The sequence below is a fragment of the Trichosurus vulpecula genome, chromosome 2 (assembly GCF_011100635.1).
Source record: "Trichosurus vulpecula isolate mTriVul1 chromosome 2, mTriVul1.pri, whole genome shotgun sequence".
Taxonomy (NCBI): domain Eukaryota; kingdom Metazoa; phylum Chordata; class Mammalia; order Diprotodontia; family Phalangeridae; genus Trichosurus; species Trichosurus vulpecula.
In genome coordinates, this window is record NC_050574.1 from 185,523,158 (window position 1) to 185,546,539 (window position 23,382).

The 23,382-nt window shown below is 37.6% G+C and overlaps 1 protein-coding gene across 1 annotated transcript in view; it reads right to left on the reverse strand.

The window, feature by feature from the left end:
• The window catches only part of ATP8A2 (ATPase phospholipid transporting 8A2), a 759,667-nt gene that overhangs the window by 549,628 nt on the left and 186,657 nt on the right, over nucleotides 1-23,382 (reverse strand). The window contains exons 3-7 of the mRNA XM_036745978.1: nucleotides 9,617-9,716; nucleotides 7,804-7,902; nucleotides 5,548-5,593; nucleotides 4,572-4,612; nucleotides 2,909-2,982 (exon numbers count right to left, since the gene is read on the reverse strand). Coding sequence (XP_036601873.1) covers nucleotides 2,909-2,982; nucleotides 4,572-4,612; nucleotides 5,548-5,593; nucleotides 7,804-7,902; nucleotides 9,617-9,716 — 360 coding nt within the window. The remainder of the gene's footprint in view (nucleotides 1-2,908; nucleotides 2,983-4,571; nucleotides 4,613-5,547; nucleotides 5,594-7,803; nucleotides 7,903-9,616; nucleotides 9,717-23,382) is intronic.

Genomic DNA, 23,382 nt, shown 5'->3' on the forward strand with positions numbered 1-23,382 from the left:
ACTAATGCATCTATATGGAAGTATCCATGTGTAAATTTTCTTCACACTCAACATCTACCAACATCCAAGAGTTATCATCATATTATAAAATATCCCTTGCCAAACCATTTTCAATTGCAGCCCACAAAAAAAAAAAATATATATATATATATATACATGTGTGTGTATATATATATATATACATATACATATATATATTTAATTTTAAGGAACTCAAAACAAAGTTGTTTTTTTTTTTCTGACAATTCATCTCTCAGAGCAGCTACTCTTCACTTCATAGCTTTGCAGGCACACAGCCAAAAAACTACTCAAAATTGGGTCAGCCCACCATCACATTCAACACTATTAACATTTTTCTAGTTTGATGCTTCTTTCCCCATTTCAATCCATAAGACCTTAACATTTTACTTTTCTCCTTGATTCCTAGGCCCAAAGATAAGACACTACAGCATATGAACACATGAGTAATCCAGTTCAAGAAAGAATAAATCTGTAGTAGTAGTAGTCTTTATTAGACTTATCGTCTGCATCATTAGAGGCAGCTGTGAATGCTGTTCTATGCTAATATAGTGAGCTTCTCTTCAACAAGACAATGGGAGACCAATGCTTATGCTGTGGGCTCCTTTTTGAATAACCTGTCTCCAGGAAGGAATTAATATTGGGAGAGAAGGGAGGAAAATTTAATAATAAGGAATAAGCTAAGAAAACCCCAAAGAAACTAAGTAGCCATGGTTCACAATCTAGAAAGACAAGACAAAAATCACAAACTCTCTAGCATTCAATAATGGAGTCTTATCTTCCCCCTGTTTTTTTTAAACTTTATTCTTGATACTTTCTTATTCTAAAATGCCTCTCAAGAGAATACAAACACTGTTCTTTTCATCCTTCACAACTAATCAAGTTTACTTAAAAAAAAAAAGCTCTTCCTAAGTTCTTCCTCTTTTTTATTTGTTAAAGGCCATTTTACAACATTCAGACTTCCTCTCCTGTAAACAGAAATCACATAACTCGTTTCCTGAAGTCACTAGACTCAGTTACAATCCTCAATATTTTACTCTGATAAAGACACTTGAGAAGTCACCCTACAGGATGCAGGTTTTGGCCCCCAAAGACCTCAAAAAAAGCCACAAAACGGTGCTTGCGGGGGCCTAGTGTTTAAGAGATCTCCATGTTCAGATAAAAAGAAAATACAACTTGTCACAACACAGTAACCATTCTGCATGGTACTAGACAAGCCCGTACTACCATCACTGTATGATGTGTTAGTGTTAATTTTGCTTTCAAAGTGTTTTTATACCTATTTGCTAATTTTGTCCTAAAAACCACTCGTGAGGTACATAAGGCCAATGTTGTTGTTATTTTAGAGATGAGGAAACTAAGGTACATAGAAACTAAAGTGATGTTCTCTAGGATCACATTTCTTAAGGTCTTGGACATCTTTTCCAATAGAGTGGTGGCTCTCAATCTTTCTCTGCTATGTCTCTGAGTTAAGTCTGAGTTGTAAAAGATTTTCAACCTAAAAGGGAATATAGGTGGTATCTATTAATATTTTATATAATCATTCATATATGAATTTTGTTATCACAATACAAAAATAGCTCTCTTAACCATCAGACTGTATGTAGAGTAATTCGTAGGCCATATGCCCTAAATAACTCCTCGTATTCTCCCCAAACTAGGAAGTAGCTACTTCTTCAAAATTATCACTGGTAGGAGATGCTACCACCCTCACCCCTTCATACTGCTGCGGTTGGTTGGGGAAGGGATTAGCCTTGAAGCCATCTTATAGCTATACCCATTCCAGGAGACTGGGGGATATATAGATTCTTGGAAATCATAAATTGGGTCAATACAATTCAACAAATAATTGTTGTATAATAATGTTGTATACTATATGTATACTGCATACTGACTCACATGAAGGATGAACAGAAGTCATTGACTCTTCCCCAGCAAGAGGGGGTAGAGCCTAAGATGATCAAAGGCATAACCCTGGGACACTGTGGGAGGGTAAAAAGCATATGGTGCATTTCTCTAGTGAAGTGTAAATCTCAGAAAGGACTCAGGATGAAACTAACTTGGATTAGGGTATTTAATTATATGATTCTACTTATTGGATCCAGTGGGTTAGGTCCTAGTTTCTACTGGTGAGTAAAGCTTTGAGCACTCTGAGGGATACTTTTGCGGGTGTTTTTTTTTTCTAAAAAAAGATTTAAATCCTATCATTTGTAGATAGATAAGCCTTTGCTCAAGTCAAGGTTGACTAGAAGTTATAGAGGAACAAAGGAGTGAACAGCCTGAGCTGTTATGTTGGCAAAGGCTTGGGCCTGCAGATAGATATAGGGTAGCACTCATCCAAAATTTTCAGCACCTCAGATTATCTGGGCTCATAGGAAGAGATACTTTTTCGTGGAACAGAGTGAAATCAACACCCCCCCCCCCAACACAATAAAGTTAGCTCCAATGCATGCATTCTATCACAAGTGGGACAGGAAGAGACCTATATCCTGAAGGTCCTGGCTTTGTCACTAACTTGCTGTATAGCATTAAGCAAGGCATTTTCAGCTCTCTCCATGACTCAGTTTCTTCATCTATAAAACAAGAATGCTTATCTGTATTCTATCCAAATATTCTCAAACACAGTTAAAGTGTACTATGCAAGTTAAGGAAATAAGATGACCCAACAGAGATGAACTGAAAGCAAAGATAATTAAAGAACAAAAACAGGTGGTATAGCTAAGAGACCCAGGTAGAAAGGGCGGGGGGGGGGGGGGGGGGGGACGGGACAGTGTGTGAAAGAAAAGTCACAAAATGAGGACAGAAGAAAGTAGTGGGTGACATTATGCATTTAAGTTTCACTTTCAAGATCTCCTGAAATTTTAATTCAGCATAAAAATGTCACACTGACCTGGAAGAGATAAGGATCAAGTCTGCTGGAAGATACTGCCCATTAGTGACCTTTACAACATCTCCAACAGCCACCTGTTTGATGAGGAACAGAGATGCAATAGCATGAAAAAAGAAAAAAACAAAAAGAGATTAATTGTATCAACTAATAACACAAAGTTACCTCCAAAAGCTTTTGAAGAGGTGCCAAAGATAAGACTTTTAGATTAGAGACATTTCAATGTTTCAAAAACAGGGTCCCTTACCTCTGGCAGAAGTAAGCTTTTATGGATGCTCAGCCAAAATTTTGATACAGTAATCACGGCAAATGCTACCTGTAGTCATTTTGTAAAACCCGGTTTAAAAAGGCATTGCAAAATGATAGGACAACCAGATACACAGAGAAAATTATAAATGTGCAACTGGCTAAGTGATACCTAAGTGAAGCTTCATTATAACCCACTAATGATCCTACCAAATGACATTGGCCAACTCTGAGTATGTTTGAACATTGCCAAGAAACAAATCTGTTAAGAACTGAGTAACCAAAAGCTCTGTAGTCTCTAGCATCATGGTCTGCTCAAAATGTTTCAGATTTCTACATGAAACATTTTTCTTAGTTGGGGGAGGGGGGTGGTGAAGGAGACATTCCCTAAAATTCCAAGTTGTTCTTATAGAGATGCAAATGGATGAGGGAGTGAATATTTCTAATATTTTGCAGTTATTACATCTTGATCAGAGAACATAGTTGTCTGTCATAAAATTAATGTTAGAAATGTGTCTTGAAGGTATATTTATTTAAAAGCTACAAAATTATTTTAATCGTCCTCGATATTTTTTCCCTTTGAAAGTGAACTAAGCATCACATTTTTAAATTTTTGGTATGGAGAAAAAGGATTCACAGACTATACAAACTTGATGCAGTGCTGCCTGGAGGTCCAGTTAAAGGTAGACCAACAGGTTACAAAGTAGACTATAGGCACTGTATTGTCCCTCTTTAGTAATAATCCTGAACAAAAAAAACAAACCAACATTGTTGGAAACCTTCAATCTGGTTGCCAAGAGACTTTCTCCAAACCCCTTAAAATGACAAATGACAGCAATCTTTTCAGAATTAGTCCTGCCTTAAGTCTGAAAATAATTAACTTGCAACCTCAATTCTATGATTTTCTTATGTTCAGTGTTTACATAACCCCCAAAAAAGTGAGGTTAAAAAAGTCATTTAGAAATGAAAGAATTAAGAGAGCTTTGTATACATTTAGAAGAGATCAAATTTATTCTCCAGGGGTTTAGGGAATAGTTAAGGAAGAGAAGGGGGAAACAAAGTGAGAATCTTTTTACTTGCTATCTAAATATGAAGTTGTTTACATGGCTCAGAGATCATCACAAAAAATAAGCACGGAAAGTTCTTAACTGCTCTGTTCTGACCTACATTCAATTATATAGTATGCTACATCATTCCATGTATTTTAAATTATTCTAGAAAACAGTACATACATTCAATCTACTTATTTCCTCCCACTTTCATGGGTAATTTAATACTTAAATACAGCTAATGATCACAAACATTATCCATATTTATCTACATTTAAGACAATAAACTTTTGTTTTCCAATGAATAATCCTCGCAAAAATCAATAATCCCCAAGCAATAATTGCTACATCATCTTTAAATTAGTGTTTACCTCTTTCCAAAAAATGTTCTGCCACATACCATTTCTTAACACTGAAAAGAAAATAGTTCTATATTAATTTTCCATAACATGAATGGTATACCCCAAGCAACTTAAGAGCATTTCTACAAAAACTAATTAAATTCATGCTTAGTTAATTATGCTTGGGACATTTGAACCCTCTCTGTATCATGGCAAAGACCAGATTATACACTTAGGAACATGACAAAAATATTATATCCAAACTGAAAAAAAGCAGTGTTCCTACAGAGGGCATGGAAAACCTATATTCTTTACTTTCAGCCTTAAAAAGAAAAAAAAAATCTAGTCAGAAAAACACATAGGGTGGAAAAACAGGCTAATATCATGTAAATAACAAGAAATACATTTTTAACTACAGGATAGGTGAAAGCACTTTTTTAAGACAATAAAGATACATCAGGCTTCTGGTATTTTTGCTTTTTTAAACTATTTCCTGAAAATTGTACTCCTCCTCATTTTTTCACTATTCTATTATTCTAAGTAGAATAAATCAAATACTAGAAGAACAGAATAATTAACATAATTGTATTTTTATTTGCTGTTCGTTGTCAGTTGTTTCAGTTGTGTTCAAATCTTTGTGACCCCAAATTGGGGTTTCCTTGACAAAGATACTTGAAGTGCTTTGCCACTTCCTTCTCCAGCTCATTTTACAGATGAGGAAACTGAGGCAAACAAGGTTAAGTGACTTGCCCAGAATCACACTGTCTGAGGCCAGATTTGAATTCAGGGAGATGAATCTTCCTGACTCCAGGCCCAGCACTCTAGCCACTGCACCACCTAGGTACTCTTTGTTTTTAATTACATTCCTTTATTTTATCAAATATATGCCAATTTTTTTCCTACTTATAAAATACCAAAACATCAGTAATTCATTTCTTAAATCCTTCTGGTAATTTTGTAAATGAACATTCCTACTGTGGATTTTAGAGCAGAAAAGTTAGCTTACCTATTGTTTTCTTTCGGTTAACTGTGTTGTCAGCTTTGTGACGTTTCTGTCATAGAATAACCCAAAGACAAATATATTTAAAATAAACTAATATATTAATTATATATTAATTATACATTGTATATATTATTATTGATTACACCCTATTCAATATATCTAAAATATAAATATGTTAAATAAATATTAATAGTAAATTGTTCATATTAAAATATATTAAATTCAAAAGGCCCATATCAGTGATTATCTATATATAGCACATAGTACATGGCAATATATATAGCACATAGCACATATAGCACATAGCAATATATACAGCACAATAAGCTATAATGGCACAAAGTATAAAGAGCAGGAAATTTAGTTTTACAATTAAGAAAGGAACTTAATTCAAGCTTTCCTTGCTCTTATATGATTTTCTCTTCCCTCCATGTCCCTTTCTGATATGTCATCATGGTACAGAAGTAACCCTGGGTTCTTGCAGGCTATTCTGGTATAGTTATGGCTCTGGAATTGAAGAGGTGAAAGGTTGAGAGGTGCTCGACACCCCAAAATATTGACGCACCGGGTCCTGCCGAAAGAATTCGACTCAAGCCTTCTTAGTCAAAGAAAAAGACAAAGTTTATTAGGGACCAGCTACACTGGCCAGATCCTCCAGCAGCCCCGCCATAGGCTAGACTCCTAAAGAATCTGAGCGCCTTGTTGAAGCCGGATGGGATTTAAATACATAAAAGATTGTGGGAAGGATTCACGGGTTGTCTGGGGTGACTGGTGGGGGGCTTTTGGGATGGTCCTGAGGGGAAGTCTAAGGAAGATAAGGTGGAGTCAGAGTCCAGGATCCAAGAGAATGGGATCAAGGGCAGGAAGTTCCTGAAGGAACATCAAGGTTGGGAAGTAACTGAAGGCATACATGTCTGAAGTAACAATAGAGGGAGAGATTTGGGCCTAATAAGAATGCGAGGCTATTGCCTCAGGCTAAAACCAAATCAAGCAGGGAAGAGTCAAGGAGAATTCCTAAAGACAAATGGGCTTTTTTGGGGTTAGGAAGAAAAGGTCTCTGGGCCTGTACCCCATCAGAATGTTCTACCAAACTGAAAAATCTTGGAATACAGGGCCAATATTGATCTGGGTCCACCAGAAGTCCAGTTTTGCTTAAGTTCTAAGAGGCTCATCAGAGGGTTTACGACCCTAGTTATAAAGTCATAATGGATTTTAGAAGCCATTAAGTCCATGTCTCTCCTCCCCATATCACAGATGAGGAAACTGAGGCCTAGAAATATTAAAATGATTTGCCAAGGACACACAGGTAGTAAATATCAGAAACAGGATTCAAAGTCTGGTTCTCAGACTACAAATCCAGCACTCTTCCCTTTTCACTGGGAGGTTAGACCTATTTGCCACCAAGTGATTTTTTTTTGGCCCACATGATCTCATTAAACTATTTACTAAGGCATGGAAATGCTCTATATCTGTAGGAAAGTATCTGCATGAGTAAATCATGAATTCTTGAAGTATTGACCTAAATTAGAGACGATAAACACTATAAAATGTAAGAACTGTGGAATACAGTAGGTAGCCAGCATTCTAAATGACAATGGGCTTTCTTTTCCAATTTTTGTGAACATGGTCAAAAATACACCCCTTATATAACTTTTGTACAAGGGAAAGCAAATGTAGATAACATCTGATTATACACCTATATAAAAAATCAGGTATGTGAATACCACGAATCAGGCTCACAAGGTAAATGTCGTAGAAAATAAGGAAAATGGGGACTTATAAAATGATACCAGGCACATAGGAAAGCAAGCAAAATATGGGAGAAAAATGAAACAAGAATCATATTGGGCATTTCCCATTCACAAGGCCAGTAGCAAGGACCAACTGAAATAAGACTAAAGTAGAGTTGTAACCTCCTTTCTCATATAGGGTACTTAGTTGGTATTCATTTATCTGTTCCTTCTCGTGGGTTTTAAGGTTCTCACATGTATATGTTATCTCCTTAACTACACTGTCACAATTTCTGTGCTAGTGAAGGTGATCTTGTTCAAATGCTTTTCTGTAGAAACAAAAAAGTTATACATTTCAATTTCTTTAGCTAACAGAAATTTAATTTTATCAGCTGCAAACATAACTATACTAATTCCAAACAATTTCATATATAGTCTTAAAAGATACATCATGTATTCTAAAGGTCTTATTACATTCAATTCAACAATCTGAGAACATGCTTCTTTCTGTGATCAAAAGTTAACTTACATAATCTTCTATAATCTCTTTGATGCCTGCAACTGTTAGGATAAATATCAATGGCACCAGGGTGGTATATCTTCCTGTTGGGGAAACATCTGGAATTTGCTGCAAAATAATGAGAAATGCAAAATTAACATAGATACCAAAATAAGATACTGGTTTAAATCACTAACACACTGGGCATATAGCATGCCCAGGAAAGGACAGCTTGTACAGAAGGTTTTTGTTGTTAATGGGTCAAGCCCCACACTGGAACACTCCAAAAACTGCTGTATTGTTGGAGAGAGAGACAATTATCAAAACAACCACCTTTCAAAGGCTTCATGTTGGGGGTTTTTTGTTTCATTTTCAATTTCAAATATTTCATACTCACTAAGAGAAGTTTACAGAAACTCTCCCCTCCCTTAAAAATGTTTCAGAATGTTTATTTTCCAAAACAGCCAAGTTGACAGTCTATCCGCATTTTGGGCCTGTTTTCCCTGTATGAACCTTCTCTCCATCATTTGGATACTTTGCTCTAACCCTAACCTACTCTTCCCATCAACTATGCTTCCTTTCTCTAGACTCTTGCTCATGCTGCTCCTTGTACTTAGGGTACTACACCACTTCTTCAAATTCTGTCTATCCTTCGAGATCCAGCTCTAAGGCCTACCCAAGTCCCTGATCCACATGGCTTTTTATAGCTCAATAGTACTTAAATACCCATCCTTCTAGTAGAAAATTATACACTGCCTTGAACTGCTGCATTTTAAAATCTTTTCTCCAAGGTTAGACAATAAAAGTTCCTTGAAGGCAAGGATTCTTGTGGTGGTGATTGTTGTTGTCTGAATGCCTAGTATAATAAAGAGCCCAAAGGAAGAGCATGGATTGCACTGACTGCACAAAATAAATATGCATTTAATGGGCTATTTAAGATATCCTTAGTGTAAAAAGAATTCCATTTTCCCATTTCACCGCTATTTCAAGTCCATGTGAAACAACTGCAAAAAAAAATAGGGCATTTTAAATGTGCTTCCTGATATTTCTTTAATACACCATTTTACTGAATTGTGCTGTGCTACATAAAAAAGGGGAAAGAATCCTTCAGTGTTTGGAACAGAATAAAGCATACACAGACCTGGCTCTAGAAATACCTGAAAGGATCATTTGCCTAACTGCAGAAAGCCAGAGGGGTAGCAATTCTCAAGGTCCCACCCCATCCTGGGTTTGCAAGAAAGTTATATCCTTGGTTTTACTCTCCCAGCATCTTCAATACTATGGCTCTGAAAGTGAGATTAAATGCTAAAGCACTATCTATCAAAAATTGATGTTGACCACCAGGGGGACATCATATCCTTTTAATACTGGAGCTCACTTAAAAGATCTAGAGGAGGAAAAGGAGTTGTCCAGAGAACAGTCAATGACGGCTAAATCAGTCCAATAGAGAATGTATCCCAGATCATGACTGGAACCCAGTCAACTGAGACTTCCTTTTAATGAAGATCTCAGTAAGTTAAAGACTCAGTTATTCTTCATTAGGGTATCTGTGACCTAACGCAGTTTTAATGCACTTCTGGTTCTGCACAGAACAGATAAGAAATCTAGCCTACTGGGCACCAATATTCATACATACAGTCTCAGTGTGATTTTTCATTAACTAGGATTTTTCTTACAAATTAACTTTCCTTACACAGGGGCTAAAAACTTCAATTTGAAATAAAAGTCTTACAAACTAAAGTATCCTACAAAATCAAGGTTTTAGCTGTTTATTATTGTTTGTAAGGACACAGTTGTATTTGCACCCAAAATAACAAAACAAAAACAGACAAAAAATCATTACCTGTAATAAGGCAATGAAGAGGAAGAAGGCGTTAGCAGCTCTTCTAATCTGCTCATACAAGAATCGAGGTAGAAATGTAACCACACTGTACTTTGCTGTGCTGTAGATAAATAAAACGATAACATTATGCGTTAATAACACTACTGGGGTGGGGAAAAGGAAAATGCAAACACCTTTTTAAAATACAGCTTTGTTAAAAATCCAAAGGCAGCTTTAAAAAAGCCAAAATGATTACTGAACAATAAGGCAGTTGAAGCAGGCACTGTGGAGAGCCTATAGCTTGATCAGACATTGAAAACCAAGGTCATCCAATGAATCCTGGCCATCACCAGTCATCTTGACTTTTGTCCTGCCACTGAACTTTGATGACTCTGGAAGACAGAGCGAGGCTAACAACTTTGCATAACCCTGCCTCACTTAAATCCAATTCACACGTAAGTCAAGATATAATCCATCATCCACTATTTTACCTCAACACTGTGATGTCATTGGCCCTCTTCAAAAATGAAGGCTAAGCAACAACAGCAACTAAAACCAGTCAGGCAATTTATGGGGCCCTAATCTTCTATAGATCATTTGTCTAGAAAAAGAACCTATTGCTACTTAGAATTTCTATTCTGACTTTGTACTTTTGAGTGTTGCTGAACTGATTTCTTACAAGTAAGGGACAAAAACAAAAGTGTACAACTGAGGAACCTAAACTATGAATCTAGTAAGTACACAACAAATACCTGAATACATTGTAATACAAGGAAAATTAGGAACCCCTGAGAAACCCCCAGCTTACTGACAAGCACCCCCAGAAAGAATGGACTCAGATATCTTTGGCATTTAGCAAACCCCCTAGGACTCCATGACTCCACCAAGGAAAGTCAATAGATAGGACCATCCCACTGAAGGATAACCTGGCAGACCCTTTCTAGCAGATATCCCTGGGGCTCCGTGACTCCACCAAGGAATGTAAATGAGATTATCCCACTAGTACGATAACCTGACTGAATCTTTTGATCAGCCAGGACCTTTGTTCCTGTTCCCCCCCCCCACTCTGTACCCCAATATCCTATATAAGCCAAGCCATCACCCCAACACATTGCCATCGATTTGTGGTACCGTACCCCAATGGCCGCTGGCTAATAAATTCTCCACTTAAAACTTATACTCTGTGGTGTGTCTCGCTCGCTTCTGGTACAACATTTTGGAGGCCCCAGCGAGATGCGGCGGTATTTCGTGTTACCGCCCTGGAGACACACACAGAATTCCGGACCTCAACAGGGAGTCTCTGCCCCCATCCACCTTCTCTCACTTCAGAGGGCCGGCTCCTGGGGATTTCTTTTCCTAGGACTCTGATGTGGAGTGATGGTCTCGGAGAATGGGCTCTTTGCTGACCTGTCCCTTTTCGGCCTACGGAGAATTCTGGTTTGTAGACCTCTAGAGGTAAGGTTTTTCTGGTTTGGTTTCTGGTTTGGGGCTAGCCATTTGGGTCTCTGGTATCATGCTAAACCCTGACGAGGCTGTGGTACAGAGCTAGGGGGGCTGGGACGCCACCCTTCCTATTGGGGTGTGGGAAGATTGGGGTGTTTTCCTTGGAGAGGAAACCTGGTTTTTTTTCTTTCCTCTAAGGGGACCTGTTTAGCCCCAGTTAACTCATGCCATTGGTTATCTGTTTTGTGTTGGGTATGGGAAGATTGGGGTGTTTTCCTTGAAGAGGAAACCTGGTTTATTTTCTTTCCTCTGAGGGGACCTGCTTAGCCCCAATTAACTCATGCTATTAGTTATCTGTTTTGTGTTGGGGTATGGGAAGACTGGGGGTGTTTTCCTTGAAGAGGAAGCCTGGTTTATCTTCTTTCCTCTGAGGGGACCTGTTTAGCCTCCAATTAACCCATGCTGTTGGTCTCCGTTTTGCGTTGGAGGTGTGAGAGAGGTTGGGGGTCGTATCTTTGAGGAGGAAATCTTTCCTCTGAGTTAGCCTTCAATTCGATCTACACCGTGAATTTTGTTACGTTTTGAGTTTGTCTCTGTTCATGTGTCTATGTCAAAATTGTGAAACGTCGTTTTAAAAAAAAAAATCTGAAACATAGGCAGCCAGAGACATCAGGCTGCCACTAGGGAAACAGACTCCCTTCCTTGTGGCTCCTGTTTGGCCAACGTGGAACTACGGGGAATGGGCTAAAATTTGGCAAATTCTGAGTTTCAAATTGTTAAAAGTTTGGAAATTGGTTAGTTGAATTTGGGAAGAAAGAACTCCTGAAATTATAAAGTCATTCCAGGAGCTCACTCTTGCTGAAACATCTCCTCCCAATGAATGCCTTCTGGCTAAAACCTCCGTTAAAGTCTTCAGCAGGACTTGTCTTAGTCCCGGATTCCCTTAGATTCAAGTACAAAAGAGAAAGCAAGGGGGTGAAGTTTACTTGAATTACAATCATTGAGATCTTTTCACTAGGGCTGCAGTAAAGGTTAGAGCAGTTAAATCAAACTCCTCTCCTCCCAGATCGGATTAGAAGAGAATGCAGGAGAACTGTAGGGAAAAACTTAAATCACCCTCCCCACCGGGCAAAAGGAGGAGACGGACAGAAATTCACAGACTGACAGTCAGTCCTGTGCCCCTGAGTACCTTTGTAGCCCATCCTTGTGGTGAAGTTTAAAGGTAAAATTTGTGAAAGAGAGAGATAGAAAACCTGTATAAGGAATTTAGGGCGGTTGTAGAATAGCAGCTTGAGATTACCTGTCTAGTCAGGAGTCCATGTGCTCCTCTTTGCTGCCTTGTGCTCCTGGCCTCACCCCTCCCCCACCCTCCACATTGAAAGGTTATCAGAGCTGAAGCTAAAGGAAACTTGTAAAGAAATAGGGCTGGTTAGTTAGTGCTTGAAAGGGTAGGCTCCTTGCCCGCAAGGGGCTGCCAGGCCCCACCTAGGGAGGAGCCCTTAGAAAACTAAAAGGGATTTTTTCCTGCTCTCATCTTCCTTGGGAGTCCGAAAAAATCCTTTTAGGCATTTTTGTATAAGATGAAGCTTGGAAAAAGTGGGAGCAAAATTAAGTTTCTCTTTCTTTCATAAGTTCATTCATGGCCAGGCAAAAGTTCCTAATAAAGTGTATTTGGGATGTTAATGTATTAATATATATGATACATGTATTTATATATTAATACATTAATATATAATATCAGAAGTAATAAGACCAACAATTCCTATATTGTATCTGGAAATGCAATTGGTGTCATCTGAAATTTATTGTTTCTGTATTTCTAAATTATACCGTATTTTAATTTGAGTTTGATAATATGTGAATTGGATGCTTTTAAAGGATGTGATGAAAAGTTGGTAATTTTAAACTGTCATACTTGGTTTAGAAATGTATCTACCTAGCCTGAAATGAGTAGTTCAAATTTTACATACATAATAATGTTTAGGGCATCGTTACATTTCTAAAATATTTTGTTAGAGGTGCATTAGGTTAAGAAGTTGGACAATTGCTGTAACCTAAGAATTTATTACCTCCAAGTTTTGTCTGGAAGTTCAGTTGAAATTGTTCTTGTTATAAATCAACTATTTTGTTAAAATGTGGTTTTATAAACAGTAACCTTTTTCTTTTTCAATGCAGAGAGCATTGGGCCTTAGAAATTAAAATGTTACCACTAGTGGTTATGAATCAGATTTGATTTGCTTATCCAACTCAGTTATGATCACTAGATTGGTAATTAATTGGAATCTGTTTCAAGTTTTAAATACATGATAATATAATACCTTGAAAAATATAGGGGTATGATTTTCAAGCCTGTATCATCTAAAGATGTATTTACGTACGTTAATCTGGAGGTTTATGCGCTAATTTGTGAATGAATCCAAATGTTTAAAGGTTATTTTGCTTTAAGAAGGAAAAATACTTTTGAAAAAAATGTTCTGTAAAATCTTTTTGTATAATTTTAGAAGGCCTGCTGAATTTCCACCTGTAAGCCAATTGGTTGCAGTTTAAACCTATTGTGAGTTCTCGGAGTTTCTGGGTGAGAACCTTATTAGAATTATTAGAATTAATGGTTATCTATAGAAGGGCCCATTCAATGTCTTATTCAAGTTTTTTTTGAGTAAGGAGGTTCAAAACGACAGTCTAAATTCCTTACTCCTCCCTGCCCTTAGTTTAGATAAGAAGAAAAGAATTTCACCTTAGCCCACCTGTCAGAAGGGAAGGAAAGGGGAGGGGCAGCAATAAGAGGATGGTAGGGGCCAAGAAGCCTCCAACCTGGCTTCTCAAAAAAACAGATAAGATTAGACTAAGACTTGAGATGGGGTTGGCCTGGTAGTTTAATTAGTGAAGTCTGCCATCTGATGGAGAAGAACCCACCCTCGGGGGGAGATGAGATGGCAGATCTTTTTAATAAGTGTTCCCTTTTTTTAGAATGGGTTATCACGAAAAACAAATCCCCTTTTTGTGTCTTTGTGTGTTTAAGAAGCTGGAATGGGATTCCAGTATACACAGTTATGACAATGAAAGTACTACTTATGAATTGTTTTGTCTTATGGTTGAAATGTAAAGGAAGACTGAGTACTAGGTTTGAAAGATTTGGAAAGGTAAATTAAGGTTGAGGGAAAATAGGAAAGGCAGATAAGAAAGTTTGGAGACAAATGGGAGTTAGCTAAGCCTCTCCTGTCCCGAGAATGATAGTTTCAGACGGTCAAAGTAAGTTGGAGATGAGTGTGTGGAAGTATTTAGAAGATGGAAAAGTTATGTAGCTTGATTTGATAATTATTAGCTCAATAAAATTTGGGCAGTCTTATCTGAAGGATATTTATTTGCTATTTAAGATTTTTTGGGACTACAATTTATTATTGTCTTAAGCTCTGATTACAGGACTAGGTCACATGAATCTGGTAATGGCATGCCAAGCATTGCAAGCTGAGAATTTAAGGTGGATCTGCCTGGGAGCAGTCGTGAAGATGACCTTGGTCACAGCCTAGGTAGGATCTTCCTGACTTTATTTCCCAACTCTGCTATTTCCTTTCTGAAAAGGAAAGTCCCCACCTGGTTACACCTAAGCCCTGCTTTCAGCACCTGGTGACTATAAGATTGGCTATCAGATATGACTCGTGCCTGGAATCAAACAGAGCTAAGGAAGTTCTTTCTTTCTGTTAAGATATATGACATAGTCCCTCATTTCTTTCATAGCAAATTTAAATTATCAAGAAGTTTTGTAAGCACTATGCTAAATCTGTTAGGTAATAGATAGATGAATATTGAAATATCTCTGAGTTATTATAATAAGATACAGGTATGAATAGCTTACAATTTTAACTTATGTTCATGACCAAATAAAAAAAAATTGAAATACAGGGATAACATCCAAAAAGGGGAAAATGATTAGGCAAAGCAAATAAGGCAAAGATGTAATGTGATCAATGTCTAATAAAACGAAGGGACAGCGAATTTTTAAAAGGCAATAAGATCAGATTGATTCCCCTAAGAATTAAGTACAGATGTCTATGATTGGCTCTAAAAATTTATCAATTCTGGAAATTCGAGCTGATAAGTGTGTTTTGGTAATAAGATCTTAAATTTGGATGCTAATACAAGAAAATTGTATAAGATAATGGTACAAGTGAAAATATATCCCCTTTGTAAAGTATCTGTAAGTTATAGTAAGTTAAAATTGTCTGAGAATTTCTAGATCTGAACCAGAGAGGCAGAACTTAGCCCTGCATGGCTGGGACCTATGTTGTGTTTCTTTCTTAATCATCAAATTACATGTGTTCTGGGAACCCCGTGTGAGGAGTGGACATCTGGGCCTATAGGAGCCTCGCCCTGCGGTTCCGCACCGGACACAGACGGCTTTCTCACAGGATCCGGAACCAGAACCTGAGCAAAGACCTGCTTTTTCCCCTTCTGCGTCCTTGTGTCCCCAAGACTGTTTTTCCTGAATTTTTTTTATGTTCCCTCTGCTTACTTACAATTAGTTTACAATTTCTGCCCATCCCTGGGGATGTCCAAATACAGAAAAGGGAAAAACTGACTCCACCTAGATAGGGATTTTAAAACTTCACCCTGTGGAAAATAGAGTTTTTTCCATACCTTTAATTGGTCTTTAGGCGAAACTTTCAGTTTGCCTTTGACCAAAAAGGGGGAAATGTGGGATGTTTTATACCATTTTTTTTAATTTCTGGAGTGCAGTACCCGGGGAGGCTCCTTGGACTCTCCTTGAGTCTTCCAACTAGGTCTGGCCTTCCCCTGGGGCCAACGACCTAGCATTCCTTTTATTGTCACCCCTGCTTAGCGTTTTGGTTGGCCTCCTAATTTTATTGCTATGCCCCATCAGGTCGTTCCTTTTTTTCAAGGATTTGAAATTCCCATGGAAGAAAGTGAGGAATGTAATACAAGGAAAATTAGGAACCCCTGAGAAACCCCTAGCTACTGACAAGCACCCCCAGAAAGAATGGACTCAGATATCTTTGGCATTTAGCAAACCCCCTGGGACTCCATGACTCCACCAAGGAATGTAAATGAGATTATCCCACTAGTACGATAACCTGACTGAATCTTTTGATCAGCCAGGACCTTTGTTCCTGTCCCCCCCCCCCACTCTGTACCCCCATATCCTATATATGCCAAGCTATCACCCCAACACATTGCCATCAATTTGTGGTGCCGTACCCCAATGGCCGCCGGCTAATAAATTCTCCACTTAAAACTTATACTCTGTGGTGTATCTCGCTCGCTTCTGGTACAACACATATTTCCCCCTCAAGGATCGTCACCTAAAATGTAGAGCCTGGGTAAGATAATTGGAAGTTCTTTCCAGTTCTGAAATTTGATTTTATGAAATTGAAACCAAGCAGCAAAGAGCACAGTATGTATCATTAACATCAGGTACAAACAAGGCAGAAATTGTATTCAAAATCTGGCAGGGTCTTACTCTTTACTACACAGCTACAGTCTATGAATCATGCTCTGGATAAAAAGTAAGGCAATATAAGCTTAATAATTAATGTAAAACAACTTGTTTTATTATCAGAAACTAAGAGATATATGAGTTTTATTCTTCAGTAGATATGAATGATCTTTTTAAATCACTTTTTTTCTTTTCTCCACAAACCTGGAAAATACATTATGTGATACTATCATAAACATCATTATTTCATATATTGTATGTATGTATATACATTGTATATATATGTGCGTGTGTATATATATTATGTATACATATCTACATGCATACATACACACACTTATGTCCTTCACTTTTCCCCCTCACATATTTAGTGTTCTAGTTTCAGAAACAAAATATTTCTGACAGTAGAGTCTGCCAAAAGATTCTCAAAAGAAAATAATTTCTTTTCATTCAAAAAGACTAACAAGTCCTGCCAAAGGAAAAGATGAGCAAGAAAATACGCCTACATCCAAATTGTGCCACTTTTATATGTAGTGCATTAATATAAGGTATAAATAAAATATGGTACAAAAACATTCCATTTTAATCTGTTCTGCAGAAGCTGACTTCATCAGTACAATCATTCCTCACTAGCAATTTGAACCACACAATTACAGTCATACACTAACATCATTAATTGGTTCCTAGAAAACACTTCAGTGTTACAAAGAGACAATGAATGTCACAGAAATCATACTTAGACCCAATCAGTAAGCAACAGATCTCTGGAAAATAGACTTAAAGGCAGGACTCAAGTGCTAACTCACATCTATCAATAAATATACAACTGCATCTTGGGCAATGGGCTGAGATGAGGTTTTATTATGTTATGAGTAGGGGGGAAAAACCAAACCACTCAATGATCAAGACATTATTGTGGGTACACTTAGATTGTTCACTAACTTGTTGGTTTGGTACAACTTCTTTTGAGTTCCCAAAAGTTCCCTTTTAGTTTGTCCCAGTGATTTTTCTAATACAGTAATACCTCACTTGTTTGGAAAGCATTTCTCCATCAGAATGTGTGCTCCTTGAAATCAGGGACTTTTGCTTTTCTTTGTATCCCTAGAGTTTAGCAAAGGGTCAAACATATCAAGTGATTAATAAATTCTTGACTTGTCTTTTGACAACTCTCCAGACCACAGCCAAAAACCAGACAATGAGCAAAAACAGTTTCTTAACATTCAAAAGATATGTCCCAGTCTATAATTCTGAAGTATGTATGCTTTTATTTTAAGGGTGATTCTAGAAGCTGTTATTTGGTTTATAAGCTGACAGCCAACTTGAAGCATCAAACTTAAAAAATGAGATTGAGGTTGATTAAGAGAGGGCAGAGAAAAAGACCTGGGAAAAGACATTTCAAGGAGAAGGTTTGTTAAAACGCAGACAATAATAGGAACATGAAGTGATACATGAGGGAAAAAAGGAAAAAGAAAAGCAGACTGAAAGAACACAGCTGTCTAGAGAAATTAATGAAGAAGCTAGCTTCATACACCTCGAAAGGCACAAATATTACACACCATACTACAATCCAGTAGAAAAATTGCTTGCTAATGACCATAAGGTAAGAAAAAGTCAAATCATATTTAAAATGCTCTGTTTAATAAGATATGAAAACGTTTTAGAAACGGTTCTGACAAGAGAAACAGTTAAAATGAAATTATTTTGTCACTCAAACTAGTATGCTTCAGTTATTTGGAAAATCCATTTTTGGAAATTATTCCCCAAAGACGATGGATAAAATGAGATGTTTTTGCTCTTATAAATGTGCACCCATAAATGTATATATATTACTAATTTGCCCATGTTGACAATTCATTAAAGAGTCAGGGAAAAAAAAATCAAGACCTTTATTTCTATAACATCACAAACAGATACAGAGTATCCTTCCATTAGAGTTTAGAGGATGATGAAGCTAATGATAAAACAAGGGGAGATGACACATCATTCATTCTTTGGGGATTGTATGTTATCCATAGTGCCAATCGTTTAAAAAAAAGTATCAGTTAAAACAGCAAACAAAAAGGTCAAAAACACTTGGGGAATGATAAATCACACCAGAAACTGACTTTCAGAAATACTTTTTCTGCTGTCTTTTTAATCTAAGGAGATCCATTTGTTCAAAATAATTATAAAAATAATGAATACTAGCTATCATGTATACAGCAATTTAAGTGTACATGTTATCCCATTTAATCCTCATAGGTACCATGTAAGATAAGTACTATTATCCCTGTTTTACAGATGGAGAAACTAAGGCAGAGAGTATTTAAGTGACTTGCCCAAGGTGACAAAACTAATAGGTATCTAAGGCAGGATTTGAACTCAGGTCTTCCCAGTCCAGAGTTTCCTGGGTTCTTCCTTGGATTTTTTTTTGGGGGGGGGCATTCCTGCTTCAGTAAAATAGGCTTTAAAATCTGCAAGGCTTCATAATTCTACTTGAAAAATTGGGGTAGGGAGAACAAAAAGATGGGAACTATCCCATTTATCCGTATTGAGGAAAATACTCATACTATTCTTATCTGTTGGAAATCCATGGTAGTGTTCTTGTCTGTTGTTGTTCAGTCATTTCAGTCATGTTTGACTCTGTGATTTGGGGTTTTCTTGGCAGAGATACTGGAGTGGTTTTCCATTTCCTTCTCCAGCTCATTTTTTTACAGATGAGGAAACTGAGGCAAACAGGGTTAAGCAACTTGCCCAGGGTCACACAGCTAGTATGTGTCTGAGGCCAGATCTGAACTCAAAGAGGAGTCTTCCTGACTCCATGCCCAAAGCTCTATCTACTGTACCACCTAACTGCCTCATGGTGGTGTAGAATAGTACAAAGAATACTGGACATCTGTGTTTGAATTCCAGCTCGGGTATTTGCTATGTGACTCTAGGTATGTCACTGAAACTCCCAGGGCCTCATTTCTTCCTATTTAAAATGAGGGGGATGAATTAAATGACCTCTATGTCTCCCCCAACAAAAAATAAGCTCCCTAAGGGCAGAGAGGCTCATTTTTGTCTTTAGAGCACTACTACAATGTCTGACAAACAGTAGGCACTTAATATATATTTCTTGATTCATTTATCTAGATTCTCTTCTCTCTTAAAAAAAAAAAACAAATTGTCCATACTCTAAATAATTTTTTGTAACTCCCTTCTACCTGATCTAAACACCAAAAAATATTCCCTCCCTTCACACTCACTTATCAACAATTGATGCAGCTAGCTAAACCAAGTTTCTGTAAGTTGTAAACAAGAAAACAGTGCTAACACGCTAAGAGACCGCTGATGTCTCTTTATCAGCCTAATTAATCTATCGCCAATCTCCCACTGGCTTTCTGCCACTATCAAATGGACACACACACACACACACCCTCTCTCCAACAACTCCACTAACAGCCGGCACTCAGAGCCTCCAATTTAAGGAAAATCAGGTTATCCCCTAATACTTGACAATGATTCTGCCAACGTTTTGGCAACAATTCTTCCCAAATTATATTATGAAATGCTCATTGCTGAAAAGAAGAATTTCTACTACTCTCGGTTATTCAGTCCTTTTGAATAATTTTCTCCATTCACTTCCAACCGCTAATTACAGATTCATATACATAGAATTTTAGACCTAAGAAACCTTATGGATCATCAAGTCCAATCCTATCACTTTACAAATCAAGAAGCTCAGACAGGAGAAGAAATTTGCCCAAGGCCACAAAAATAATGTACCGGCAAAGTCAGGACTACTAGAAGCCAAAAATATTGGCTACTTCACTGGTCTGCCAAAATCTCTACCAGAAGATGAACACAGGAAGAGAGACCAGTTAAAACTTACATCTGTATTAACTACTTTTCTTTTTTCAATTCATTTTTAATTTCATTTTTACCATTCTTTTCTTTTTAAATTTTGAGTTCCAAATTCCCTTCTTCCCTCCCACCCTTCCTTGACCCACTGAGAAGACAAATGATATGATACCAATTAATTGTACATGTGAAATCATGCAAAACATATTTCTATATTAGCCATATCACCAAAAAAAAAAGCAAAAAGAAAAGAAGAAAACGAGAAAGTTACACTTCAATTTGCATTCAGAGTTCATTAGGTCTCTCTCTGGAGATGGATGGCATTTTTTTTTCATCATGAGTCCTTTGGAATTGTTTTGGGTCATTGAATTGTTCAGAGTAGTCAAGTCTTTCACAGTTCACAGAGAAGAGAACCTGGGCACAATGAATTTCTGTCTCTTCTCACTTCACTTGCATTAGTTCATATAGGTCTTGCCATACTTCCCCCCTCACCATTTCTTATTGCACAATATTATTCCATCATAATCATATACCACACCTTGTTCAGCCATTTCCCAACTAAGGAGCATTTCTTCAATTTTCAATTCTTTACCACCACAGAAAGAGCTGCTATAAATATTTTTGTAAATATAAATCCTTTTCCTTTTTCCTCTGATCTCTTTGGGATATAGATCTAATAGTGGTACTGTTAGATCACAGGGGTATATGCAGTTTTATAGCCCTTTGGGCATAGTTTCAGATTGTTTTCCAGAATAGCTGGACAAGTTCATAACTTACCAACAATACATTACTGTACCTATTTTCCCCCCATCCTTTCCAGTTTTTGTCATTTATGCTAAGTGTGAGGTGGTAAATCAGAGTTGTTTTAATTTGCATTTCTCTAATCAATAGAGATTGGAGCATTTTCATATGAGTATAAATAGCTTTGATTGATCACTTCTTTTGAAAACTGCCTGTTCATATCCTTTGACCATTTATCAATCAATGAATAGCTTATTTTTATAAATTTGACTCAATTCCCTAATTTGAGAAATTAGGCTTTTGTCACAGAAACATGCTGAAATAATTTTTATATTACTTCATTGTCTATGGCACTTTTTAGCAAAATGTAGTTTCCCCAATTATCTCTTTCCATTAAATCAATTTTTGTTTTTTGCTTTGGCTGAGATTTTTGCTACCCTGCCTTTTTTATTTCAGCTGGAGCGAGTAAGTTCTACTCTAGTTTACCATTTTAACTCTACGTGTGTCTTTCTGTCCCAAGTGTGCCTCTTATAAACAACATGCTGTTGTCCTCTTCTGAGTTTATGTCTCGGTTTTTCCTTGACACCACAGTAGCTTTTTATGATCAAGTTATTTTGTTGTTGTTGTTTGCTTATTTTCCCAGATTACTTCTTGGCTTTGAACTCTATGTTAAAGTCAGGTTTTGCTCACCTGGGGGTGGGAAGGCACTATCTCAAACGTCAGGCTTTTTTTGTGCTGCTTAACTAATTCTGGGGATCTTCAGGTCTTTGGTGCTTCCAAAGTGGTGTGATCTGGGAAGAGGTGTGGTCATTGATCTCCCAGTGGGTGCTTTGGTCTATACCCAGGAAGGGCTCTGGTCCCCTGCAGTTGCAAGCACCAGCAGTCCTCTTGGCCCTGGAACTATGACCAAGTCCCCTGCTCTCCTGCAGTCACAAGCACTAGCATTCCTCTCTTCCTTAGAACTGTGGTCAGAGCCCTGGCTCCCTTCTGAATGACAAGAAATGCTCCTCTCTGCTCTGAAACTGCAACCTAGAACTGCATATGGACAACAGATTGCCAATCAGCACCAGCTGCACCCAGTGCCAGCACAAAGGGTGCCCTGTAATATCTTTCTGACCAGTTGTCTGAGCCCCTTGCCATCTCTGGGCTGAGTTCCGAAAGCTGCTCCTGTTGCTGCTGTAACAGCCACCTCCAAAACCTACCACTAGTGCTCCTGCCTGCCCTGAGTCAGCTCCCGTTCTGGTGTCAGACCTCTCCTGTCAACCTCCTAAGTTGTTTTAGACTGGAAAAATCTCTCTCTGACATTTTGTTGGCTCTGATGCCTCCAAAATTTGATTTATTTTAAAGCTTTTTGGAAAGGAATATTGGAAGAGTTCAACTGGGATGTTGCATGTATTCTGCCATCCACTCTGCCTCCATTAACTACTTTTCAAAAGCTTTGTTCAAACCATTTTGGGAAAGTAGGTTTTGAACTACCAATCAAATCAAGAGCAGCAGGATTTATTTTTACAGGTAGTCCTCAATTTCCCAATGACCTGTACTTACAAATAGCCTATCCTACCCCACTCCTATTTCAGGAATCTCCCATATTCCCTTGTTAACTACTGCCAGGTGAGCTAGGATAAAACCAAGCAAAAAGACTTGAAACTATTAAGTTCAAGTGAAGTTTGGGTTCACAAGCAGAGAAAGCAAAGAAAGTGTAACAAATGGGAACAACTTAGACAAAGTGACCACTGGGTATGCAATCTGCCTGGGATAGCCTGCCAACATGGTAATTTCCCCTAAGCAGTTATCATCTTCCCCATCATTCCTGCAATGTGCTGCTTCACATTTTTTCTGCTTCCTGAAATTCTACCAGATAACTTTTCAACAAGTGACCTCTTTTAAAATTTAACTCCTCTGGGAGGATTAAGGAAGCTATGATTTTTTATGTGTGTATGTGTGTGTATATACATACATACATACATATACACACATATACACATATATGTACAAATATATAAATATAATTTTACCTTATTGTGAATTCTCAATTTTTCTAATGCTTAGGAATCAATAGTCCAAAGGGGTTTCTGATATCCTGAGGGAGGGAGTAGGGAAAAGAGTCATTTAAGAGCTTAAATAACTTTAGGAAAGTTGGATAGGATCTGTTGGGTCCTACTACTCAAAGTAAAGGAGCTACAGTAAGGAGCTCACAATAAATAGCGTGAGACCATAAGACCTGGGACAGAAGGAATAGGAGATAGGACAGAAGGGCAGGAGAAAATAGGATTACAAAGCCAAACTCAATCTTTTTAAAAATTTTAGCCAGAGGCCAACTCTATACTAA